Source organism: Electrophorus electricus, chromosome 4, assembly GCF_013358815.1.
Source record: "Electrophorus electricus isolate fEleEle1 chromosome 4, fEleEle1.pri, whole genome shotgun sequence".
NCBI lineage: Eukaryota > Metazoa > Chordata > Actinopteri > Gymnotiformes > Gymnotidae > Electrophorus > Electrophorus electricus.
The window spans coordinates 29,627,453-29,638,922 of record NC_049538.1 but is presented as its reverse complement, the minus strand read 5'-3'; the positions used below and the strand labels follow the sequence as shown (position 1 = coordinate 29,638,922).

Genomic DNA, 11,470 nt, shown 5'->3' with positions numbered 1-11,470 from the left:
ATCCCACGGACTGCGAGGCCCAGCATTAAAGCTCCCCATGTCACCGACTGTGATATTGTAGCGAGGCCCCTCGGCCCCTCGCCCCCTCGTGAAGATGGCTTCCAGTGCCCTTAATGAAGTTATCGGCTTAAGTATTCTCCTGCACGCTTTGTTGTTGGTGCTGCTGAATCTTTCAAATGTCAAGATCGTCCGTTGTTCTTGTTTGGCTCGCCGTCTACCTTTCCCCCTTAGAAATCTGCTCAGTGATCTCATTTATTAAATGTCATGTAGTGACTGCGCTGGCGCAGAATGAACGCTGTCAAAATGTGAGTCGCGCGGGCCTTCCGCGAGCGAGGATTCATTTAAGACCCGTCAGAGACGCCAGACGGATTCCGTCATCTCGTGTAAAGCTCGCGCGAAATATTGTAAACGACGGTATACGTTCCCTAAGACATGAAGACAGCGCGCGAGACATGCCAGTGTGTGTTCCGAAAATTACGCACTGCTTAAAGGCGAGCCAGGTTTTCCCAAGTGTCTGTAACGCGCCCAGTCGCGTGTATGGGTCGGTGTGCGTGTTTTCCAGAAAAAAATAATTTTAGTTATTCGCTTAGTAGATGTATAAATGCGTGCATGTGTGTTCGGCTGAGAGCGCGAGGTCTTCGATAACTCGAGAACATTTGAACAATGGGAGCTGTATACAATCATATACTCAAAAAGTTTGCATTGACTGGGACTACTGACAGTAACCTATACTTTTCTAAAAAATAATTTCCACTGATGCTTAAATGGGTCCACTAACATTTAAATGGGTCCTCGTCTCAGTCAGCAGGTAATGTGCAGTGATTAAATCAAGAGAAGGTAGAGTAAGGTTCTACTAACACCAAGATCATGGGTTCAGTTTCCACGGAGCACACAGTCGGACATGTTGGTAAGTACACGTAAGTCTCTCTGGCTAAAAGCGTCGGTCAGATGCTCAAAATGAAAGAAAAAGTTTCTTAATATGTCCCACGTGCCATCCGCGCGCTCGTAATCCCCCGGATCACAACACGGTAAAGCAAATGACGTCCTCCTGTCCGTTGGCACGGTTTGAAAACGGTGCGCCTCTGTTTTAACAGGACCGGGGTACAAGCTCCTTCTGTCTCTTTAGAAGTAGGCACGTCCACCTGTAAGAGAGCCTCTCCAGAGGGGTGGCAACTTCTGAGATGTCACGCCAGGAAAGGCGGTCCGCGCGCCGCGATTGGAAAAGCGAAGGCGCGCCTAGACGCAGATTGGCAACCGAGGGGAGGGCTCAACGATCGGGGCGTGGAGCATCGCGCTCACGAGCCTTTGTGCTTCACTTCTTATATCTCACATATCAATAATTCAGAGCGCGAGCAGACAGACCGCGCGCGCGCTATGCGTTCAGCTACGTGCCGACTAGACAAGGGCCTCGTCGCGCTCCCATCCGGCTATTCGAATACGGAGTGAAGCAAGATCTGAGGTGGGATCGGGGATACAGGAAAAGAAATATCACAATCCAAGGCGGTTTGGGGGGGAAAAAATAAAATCCCAGAATAATTAAAAATTTATTTGGACAACCATTACTGGAAGAACTTTTCAGTGAGGAAAAAAAGGTTGGAAGACTGTGATTTACCGAACTGACGTAAAGGAAGTAAATCACATTCTAAGCTGAAAGAACTGTGTATTTCGTCGCGAGCAGAGACTGCCGCGAGGAGCAGGCTGATAGTTGCAGTAATGTTGACGTTTCTGCTGGGCGCACTGTGCTTAGTTTGCTTTGCAAACGCACAGAACGAGACGGAGCCCATTGTTCTGGAGGGGAAATGCCTGGTCGTTTGCGACTCAAATCCAACTTCGGACCCAACCGGGACTGCGCTAGGGATATCGGTGCGGTCCGGTAGCGCGAAAGTCGCATTCTCCGTTGTAAGAAACACTAACCACGAGCCATCGGAGATGAGTAATCGGACGATGGTCATCTACTTTGATCAGGTAACTTTCAAAGCGTTAATCGCAGAGAGGGAAATCGCGGGACTGTGGGCGTTGATCTCTGCGAATGGGTTTGGCGCCCTGTGGCTTCGTCGTGAAAGACGCGATATGAGGTTTGAACGCTGGCACGTTCTTGCTCGTGGGACAACCATGTGTCTCTTGATCATAAAATCGAAAATATAATATTCTCGAGACTGTCAAGTGGGGTAATGCGCAGAAGGTGATGGCCGTTTCCTCCCGTATTTACACCGTTCTGCTCACTCACTGACTAGGGACTGTAATGTCATGTCTTCTGTCCAAAACCTTTAGTATGCCACTGATATAAACGTTATTGGTAAATTACCTGCTCCTCTTCTGGTATATAGATCTGAAAACGAAACTCCGTCGTCGGCGTATTACAACAGATTATTTTTAAAAATGTTCAGATCAGTTTTACTGCAACTTTAACAGAAATAAACCAGGTTTAGAATTCTGTTACAATAAGCGGTTTTATTAAACCTTACTGCATTAATCCTGTTTCAGAAAGAATGTTCTGTCTACGACACGTTTCTTCCTCAGGTGCTTGTGAACGTTGGTAGAAGTTTCGATGAGGAGAGAAGCAATTTCTTCGCCCCCAGAAAAGGAATTTACAGTTTTAATTTCCACGTCGTGAAGGTGTATAATCGTCAAACTATCCAGGTCAGTGTTTTTTCTTTGGTTATGCACTATACCATGTTCGCTGTGCGTTGTGCTTGTACACTCCGTACGTGTGCGCGCACTTGTCTGTGTGCATGTGTATTTCCAATAGTGAGAGAACGAGCTAATACTGAAGTAGGCAAGTATTGCGGTTAGTTCTCAAACGACCCTGTCTACTATTATCCAGCCGAAATCATCTTTAAGCAGATAGCACCCGAATAAAAGTACAAAGCGCATAATCTGCAGATACGTGTTCAGGACCGTGGACAGCGATCACCCACGACGCCATAAATATCCCAACGCCTTGCCTGACTGCACAGTGTGGAAAAAACAAACAAACAAACATATTTCGGTTTATGTATATTTCCAGTTTAGATACTTTCACGCACATTTATACATTCGTATTTATTAGAGATTATCAAAGTTTTGGTATTTGGCACATTTTTTAAAAAATCATTTGAGGGACAATGTGATTAAAACCGGAGAAGATTACATCTTTGTCTCATTATAGGATATCTTAATATTATGCATTTGCTTTCCACATTGAATAGGCCTAACGGCTGAATTACTTTATTAAGTTAAAAATACACCCACATATTCGAGGGGGAAAATCTTCCTGCCACATCATACAGTGCACACTAGTGGATAGTCGAGTTTTGAAACACCAAAAAAAGAGAGAGGTTTTTACCATTCCATGACAAAAGAAAAATAAGAAAAAACATGAACATGAAAAAAATATTACAAAAAACCCAAAGACGTAGTAGTTGCGCGAGTTTCGGGGCTTCTGTTCCCTACACGTTAACTCACACCTACACACCGGTTCACGCACAACGTCTGCTTTACGAGCGCCAATCTTGCTGTTGGAAACCGTAAAGGACAACATGGCGAGGACGAAGAACTCTGGCTGGGATTTTAGCGCTCAAATAAGTGTGAAAGGCCACGACACGGGAGCGCAGGGCGTCCTAGTGTGTTAAAGGAGCCGGGGCGGTGACTCCGCTTTAGGGCTGCGTCGTCTGACCCAAAGCTCCGTCTCACGCACTGGCTTACTTTGCGCCAACAGTGCTTATATATTTATTGGAATGAATTTAAGGTGCTGTAGCCATTTAGTACGTTGTTAGACTGTCAGGCGTTTTATTTCACTCTGTTACAGTTTTGCTAACGATTAAAAGATCTCAGTGTAATATAATAGCTTGATGTGAAAGCAGTACATTAGCTATGCTTTCGCTCTCTCTCTCTCTCTCTCTCTCTCTCTCTCTCTCTCTCTCTCTCTCTCTCTCTCTCTCTCTCCTCTACCGTTTTTATTACTTTTGCTTTATTACAGACCATTGTGACAAAATAGTGACTTCCTGGAGTATTTAAACTATATGTATCCATATTCACGTTAATCTCTTTCCATGTGCAATTATCCACACATTGATTAATGGTAATTAGATGAACTCTTGGCAACAGATGCTTCTGTTGTATTCTTGAATTTAGTGATGACACTTTAATAAACCTCTGTATGTTTGCAAGCCTGGTTAAGTTGACAGCGACCACTATACCCTGAAGTGATTAAATGGTTAAACACACACGCATGTTTGATGTATCTGCGGCGTGTGGTCCAAAAGAAATGGATCAACGAGATTTGTGAACCTTAGCTGTCTCTTATCTTTTTCCACGGTTGTCCTGTGAAACTCGGACATCTGATCGTCTTACTCATGCGGTTGGTTTCCTGAACCGATGCTTCAAGGACAAGCAATGTGGGTGGCTGCCCACCCGTATTCCACCTGTGCCCTAAACCTTCTTCTTCTGGGTTTATAAAATTCTTCCTGCTAGCTAGAATCATTTTAAGAGTGCATCTGGGCTTGTCGGAAAGCCTGTTTTCCCGGACAGAAGCAGAAGGAGCCCGAGTAGTGGAATCTGCATCGCAGGAGAGTCCTAACAACGGTGCCCATTAGAGAAAGGAATCCCTTTTTTCCACACTCCACACTTTTGCAATGATCCTGGCTAGTCATATCCCGCAACTACAGTTTTCAAGTCTGGGATTTGTATTACTGAAGCCATTATGTCATCAGTAATAAGTAAAATGTTATTGAAATAGAAAGGAAGGCATTTATTTTGGGGATTTGCTTGTCACCACATTACGTACCTGGTGTAAAAAACAGAAAATAAATATAGTCGTTATCACATTTATAGGCTCATGTACAGTCGAGTGATTATGTACAATTAGGATAAAACAAAAAATCGTCTTAAGTGAACATGAAATGACCCCACTGCCCTCAAAACGATTCATGCATAAAGATTTGAGTTTTTTTAACAGAGCATTGTTCTCCCTAAAACTCTGTATGTGACCATAGGTAATGAAGGATATATTACATTCTGACTCTGTGAATGGTGTCGTACCAATTTCCAGAGAGTCTTCTGGTCTTCTGATCTTCTGGTCTTCTGATCTTCTGATCTTCTGATCTTCTGGTCTTCTGATCTTCTGGTCTTCTGGTCTTCTGATCTTCTGATCTTCTGGTCTTCTGGTCTTCTCTTATGTCTTTCTGAGAAGGGGAGGTGTATTGACTGGGCAGCTGCGACGGGTAGGAATGGTAGTGGCAGTAGTTGTGTTGGGGGCTCTTCTGTTATTGTGCTGCTGTTATCTGGACACGAATCTTCATGTCATAATCTGATCTCCTAACTGCTGCATAAAACTAAGGGTGGAAACCAATTCAGTCTGCTTCTCTTCACATTTTCACTCTAATTGGGTGCTTTAATGCTAACGAAGCCGCGTGAATGGACCCGATGCTGTGCTCTGGCCACGCCTCCATTTGATGTGTGACTGAGTTCATGTCTTTTTGGCATGAAATTTTAAGACAGTCAGCAGAGGACGAGTGAGTCAGAAAGTGTCTCTGAGCCATGTATGTCTTTTTTCACTCTTATCATTTTACACTGTAGTGTCGTCAGGGCTTTCGCCATGGTTGGCTGATAACAGATCCACTCCATGCTCACTGTGGTAAAGGACATTGGATTGTGTTAGCTGGCATTTTATCTTCTGCTCTGCATCTGCCACCTGTCTCTTGGCTCCAGCGTGTGTGTGTGTGTGTGTGTGTGTGTGTGTGTGTGTGTGTGTGTGTGTGCATGCGTGCGTGTGTGTGTAATCCCCAGGCTTGACATAACTCTGGTCTGCCTCCAATCTGATCTGTTTGCATCTCATATACACATAACCCAGGCAACTGAGCACCTAACAAATGTATTTTCCTTCACCTCTGTGTGTAAGTGTTCAAAGATTTTGACGCGGAGATCAATTGCAAGCAAAGTGTGTGTGCTGTTCATCAGTTTTCCCCTTAAGTGTAGGACCATAAACATCGCGATAAACTTTAATTCATGCTCAGGGAATTATGGGTCTGATTGCTAAGGTGTTTGCTAGCTTCAAAAATAAAGACAGTATATGAATGGCACAAGCTCGTGGCAGAGGTATTGGTAAGCTGTCTGGGTTCTTTAATGTTGGATTTCATGTTTTAATTTTAAATTTTAAATTTCCTGTTCAATACTCAGTAATTTAAGTCTTCTCATTCCTGTAAGAGCCACCTGTGTGTGTGTGTGTGTGTGTGTGTGTGTGTGTGTGTGTGTGTGTGTGTGTGTGTGTGTGTGTGTGTGTATAAGACATCACAGCTTCAGTGTCATTTCAGAACAAATCAGGAGTTGGTCAGAGCACCTTCACTGCTGATAGGACAATTTGCGTCTAGACAAATGATTCTTTGATGTCCACTCATACAGTATGCCAGGTCATTCATTTTTCATTTTTAGCAAGATGAACATGGAATCAGGAAGGAAGAAAAGGGAGTGTGTGTGTGTGTGTGTGTGTGTGTGTGTGTCTTCATAAGAGCAGGTGTCACTTCCGTAACCTGTCTGTGTGTCTCAGGTGAGCCTCATGCACAACGGGTGGCCTGTGATTTCGGCTTTTGCCGGAGACCAGGACGTAACGCGCGAGGCTGCCAGCAACGGTGTCCTGATCCAGATGGAGAAAGGCGACCGCGCCTACCTCAAGCTGGAGCGCGGGAACCTGATGGGCGGCTGGAAGTACTCCACCTTCTCTGGCTTCCTGGTCTTCCCCCTGTAGAGGAGAGACTTGCCGCAGATGGACTATTGCCCTTCAGCGTGAGGGGACAGTGGAGAGAGAGAGAGAGAGAGAGAGAGAGAGAGAGAGAGAGAGAGAGAGAGAGAGAGAGAAAGAGGAGAAATTTTAAACCAGAGAATTAATGTGTCAGGCTCTCCCACACACTCTTGTGCTCTGCTACTTGACTACAGCTTTGGACAGCCAAAATCTTTTTTTTATTTCTCTTATGATTACAATAATGAATAATTGAAAAACAAGCTATTGTCCTTCCCCTAGCCCAACACACACATCACCTCCATCTCCATCAGTTCTTAGGAACGTCCTTCGGCCGACACAAACCCAACCAAAGCGCGTCATCCCTCAGCCTCTTGCCTCCACCCAGTTCCCTTTGACAGGTCCTCCACGGTAGTCCTAATGTGTCTGTATTCTCTCTATACACGATATCCTTCTTACTCCACTGCGGCTCACACTCCTGTCAGCCTGGCAGGTAACCTAACTTGCTCTTTTTTTGACTTTGCTAACTATCCTTTCCTCTCGTGTGGAGAAGACCCTTCACTCTGTCATAACAGAAGGACCCCTGGATATCCTTCAAGAGACTCTTGATATATACTGGATATATAAATATATAGATATATACAAACCTTCAAAAATTTCTATATGATATACTCGATGACTAACTGAAACTGGTTGACTATCTGTATGTCTGTATTTCGGTGTTAATACTTAGTGATTGTGCGTGTGGGTCACGAGGCTGCTGCCCTAATACTGATGCTTCTTGTTTTGTTTTCGGTCAAAAATGTGGCTACACTAAACGTATATCAGAAATACTCTATCGGAGAGTTATTATCATTGACTGTAAGATATATGTGAATATTATTCAGACAGAAGGCCTCCCCTTTATTCCTAAGTTGATTTAATGATTGTTTTTTTATTATTTGCTTTGATCCAATAAAACTTAAATGGTCATTTTTATTTTTCTTAATCTGATTCCCAGCCTCAAAATGTGATTTCATCATTGGTTTAAAAAAAGTTGAGCTAATTTCCCCCAAAATTCACTAAAACAAAAATGTTTACTAAAATGATGTCTATTGTCTGTGAACGCATGTTGGGGAGCATGCAGTTATATTCATTTTGGTTATGTTTTGAGTGTGTGCATGTGTGTGCGTGCATGCGTGTATGCATGCGTGTGTGTGTGTGTGTGTGTGTGTGCATGCATGTGTGTGCGTGCGCACGCGTGAGTGTGTGTGTGTGTGTGTGTGTGTGTGTGTGTGTGCATGTGAACGTGCGTGTGTGCGTGCGTGCATGCGTGCGAGCGTGCGAGCATGCGAGCGTGCATGTGTTTAAATGTGTCAGTGACACTGGGTTGTCTGTCAATGGTGGATTTTTACTATTCCCAGTGACATAAAATTCTCTGGTTGTATGTTCTCGCTCTCTCACTCTCTCTCTCTCTCTCTCTCTCTCTCACTCTCTATCTCTCTCTCTCGCTCTCGCTCTCTCTCGCTCTCTCTCTCTCTCTCTCCAGCAGCAGGTGATAAGGGCCTTTTCTCCCTCTCTCTGCTCCACACAAGACTTTAATGAGCTCCTAGGGGGAAATTATTGCTTGCATAATAAGCAAACTGCAGTATTTTGAAAAAAAAAAAAAAACTCGGCTCAGGCGTTCTTCTGTTTTACTTTCTTTCTCTTCACCTCTGTTAACCCCCTTTCCCATGTCACAGTTCAGAATTTTGCACCTAGAGGCAGAGATTTACAGCATTTTTTTTTTTGTCAAACATTCTGCTAATAATTCTCTCATTCATCCCACATTTGTGAATCACGTTTCATGTTTATTAGCCATTTCAAGCATTGATCTTTTACATTCAGCACACATTCAGCACACTGTCCGCTGTATCGCTGTCCCAGTTCCTAGGTGTGTGAAACAAATGGCTTCACGAGAGTGGGACCAAACAGCATGCTGTTTGTTTGCGAAAGGAGATGGGCAGTTTGCCTGTCCCCTGTCACTCTCGGACCGGCTCCAGCGCGCAGAGCTTCCTGGGGGAGGACACTGTCCTCATGCGCACCTCCGCCCTTATCAGCCTGGTTTTTTTTAGACGATTGTGGTCTTCCCGCCTCACTACTGAATGATCCACAGTTTTGGATGGCTGGTCCGGTTAATGATGGCTGTCTGCCCTGAAGACTGCCGGCACAGAGCTTAATCGGACGCTCAGGGATCGCGGAGAGGAGGAGAGTGATGTGGTGAGTGAGATGGAGGGACCTCGATGTCCTAACGGTGCGTCCACCACACCTGGACCCTCTGTGACGGGATGTGCCCCTCCCCCTTCTGTTGTACTCTGTTGTGCAGACCACGTGTGCAGTGATTAAATAATGCAAGCCATGATGTGATGAGGTGGGGCTTGATAGCTGGAACAGGAAGGGTGGGGGCAGAGCAGAGGAAGGGTGCGGGCAGGTTATAGGGTGTGGGGGCTGCTGTGTCTATACCGGCCTGTGTTTGGGTCCCGTCCTGCTACTGACGGGGGGGGGTTCCTTAGGACCTGGCAAACACAGCCAACCACCTGAGGACCAGGATGGAACAAGAGCCAACAGGCCATCCATGCGTGAAGAGGAAGAGAATAGAGAGAGAGATAAAGAGAGAGAGAGGAGGAGGAGATGAGCGCATGAAAGAGGAATGAAAGAAGAGACGTGGGGTGAAAGAAGTTATGAAGAAAAGAAAGAGGAAAGAAGAAGAAGAGCAAAAGAAAGATGAGGAAGAATGGAGATAAAGAGGAAAGACAGAAACAGGTGACAGAGCAGGTGATGGAGAACAGGTGATGGAGAACAGGTGACGGAGCAGGTGATGGAGAACAGGTGATGGAGAACGTGATGGAGAACAGGCGACGGAGCAAGTGATGGAGAACAGGTGATGGAGAACAGGTGATGGAGAACAGGTGACGGAGCAGGTGATGGAGAACAGGTGATGGAGAACAGGTGACGGAGCAGCTGATGGAGAACAGGTGACGGAGAACAGGTGACGGAGCAGGTGATGGAGAACAAGTGATGGAGAACAGGCGACGGAGCAGGTGATGGAGAACAGGTGATGGAGCAGGTGATGGAGAACAGGTGATGGAGAACAGGTGACGGAGCAGGTGATGGAGAACAGGCGACGGAGCAGGTGATGACTGTGCATGGGTGTAAGGATGCTAAAGCAACACTGGTCTGCTGACTCCTTTTAACCTCGCAGTGCATTTCTTTGAAAATGTTTCCACAGCACAGTATTTTCACATTTTTTCTGTCCAAAGGATAGTATGTTTCTCCAGACAGCTGAGAAAAGCCTTTGCTGAAAAGCCAGAGTAAACTGGTTGCTGACTATTTGGACAATAGACGTTTAAGCCATCAAACCCCAGTAATTTTCAATAGAATGATTTTAATAGATTTTAATCGGATAAATCACGCCTCTATTTATTTTGTGAGAGGAACTCATTGAGAGGGATATCCGTGAGGTCATGAGAGATGCACACCATGTATCGTGCATTATGGCATGCACCAGGTGTGACTTTGGGTACGAGCCCGGTCCGCTGACTGGAGTCTGACACGCGATCCATCTTTTCCGCTTGGGCTAAATTACCAGAGACCTCGGTCTTCTCGTGCAGTGATTGTATGCAAGTGGCCCCTGAAGTAACGGCGTAAAAACGGCCATATGGCAACACTCCTGGAGTCACCGTCCGATTTAAGATGGATAGACAGACAAAGAGGGGGAGGGGCAGTTATTTTGCCCTTCATCTGCTATAAGGGGCATTAAATTAGATCCCCTAACTTTTAGTTTTTACATTTAAAAGATGAAAAAAATTGTTCATTTCATTCCAAAGTCGAAAGTTAACAGAGGATTTGTCTGGCGTAGACCTAAACTTTAAAAGCTGACCATTTTCTGTAGTAGTACATGTAGTAGAACATTGGAGAGAATTGCTTTACACCTAAGGCCTATATAAAATTAAAAAGCCAAAGCATAGATCAGGCCTAGCCACGTCCATCTCCAAATTTATCTGGTAAATCTTTTTTTAAACATAAAATATTTACCTTACTGAGAGTCTGTTTCAGCAGTGTCCTTAAGAAGAAACGCGACTCACAGCACATGTAGCCTCTATTAAGAACTGACATGCCAGCTTGTCAATATGTACTGAAAACACACACTTATTTTATGCTAAATATTGCACGTAAATGCTGTTATTCTTGTACTCCACGGGATGAAATCCTTGAGCCGACGTCACGATATTAATTTCTGAAATACTTAACCCAAGAGGGGTCAGCAAGAGAGAGAGAGTGACAGTTATAAAGAAGGGGGGGGCGAGAAACCGCAGGTTGAATTTTAATTGCCATATGGGGGACCTTAATAGAGATATTTGCTCTACCTGTGATCGCACGATGGTAGAGTAATTATAGCAGCCCTGAAATTAAATTAATCTCGCCCTGAATTTGATATGCTTGCTGTAGTTTCGCCTCGACATCACTTTGCCTCCTTTTCCGAGGTTATTCGCCTGCGTTGGTGTCGCCAACAATTACGCACGTACAACGCAAGATGTCCGGGCTGATTTATTTTAAGAGTTTTAATTAGCGGAAGGTAATGTGAATTAAACTGAGCGATTAGTCGCATCGTGTACCCCGCTATTGCGCAACGAACTGTGCCACGCAAGCCTGACCCACTACAGCCAAGACATGAGATACTGCTGCTACGAGTTTCATTAACTTCGCACTTCTGTTTGGTTTCTGCATGCATAGCATACT

At 44.9% G+C, this 11,470-nt stretch overlaps 1 protein-coding gene across 1 annotated transcript; it reads left to right on the top strand.

The window, feature by feature from the left end:
- Positions 1 to 1,318: 1,318 nt before the first annotated feature.
- cbln1 (cerebellin 1 precursor) lies at positions 1,319 to 7,684 on the top strand. Its single transcript, XM_027023479.2, has 3 exons — positions 1,319 to 1,965; positions 2,521 to 2,640; positions 6,524 to 7,684. The coding sequence occupies exons 1-3, from the start codon at positions 1,714 to 1,716 to the stop codon at positions 6,719 to 6,721; spliced, it is 570 nt and encodes a 189-aa protein (XP_026879280.1). The 5' UTR covers positions 1,319 to 1,713; the 3' UTR covers positions 6,722 to 7,684.
- Positions 7,685 to 11,470: the final 3,786 nt, after the last annotated feature.

What these genes read in the sequence shown, in the direction of transcription:
- cbln1 (XM_027023479.2), top strand. Translation starts at nt 1,714, where the DNA reads ATGTTGACGTTTCTGCTGGGCGCACTGTGCTTAGTTTGCTTTGCAAAC. An exon ending in TGGTCATCTACTTTGATCAG is followed by an intron (nt 1,966 to 2,520) that starts GTAACTTTCAAA and finishes TTTCTTCCTCAG; the next exon opens with GTGCTTGTGAACGTTGGTAG. An exon ending in ATAATCGTCAAACTATCCAG is followed by an intron (nt 2,641 to 6,523) that starts GTCAGTGTTTTT and finishes TGTGTGTCTCAG; the next exon opens with GTGAGCCTCATGCACAACGG.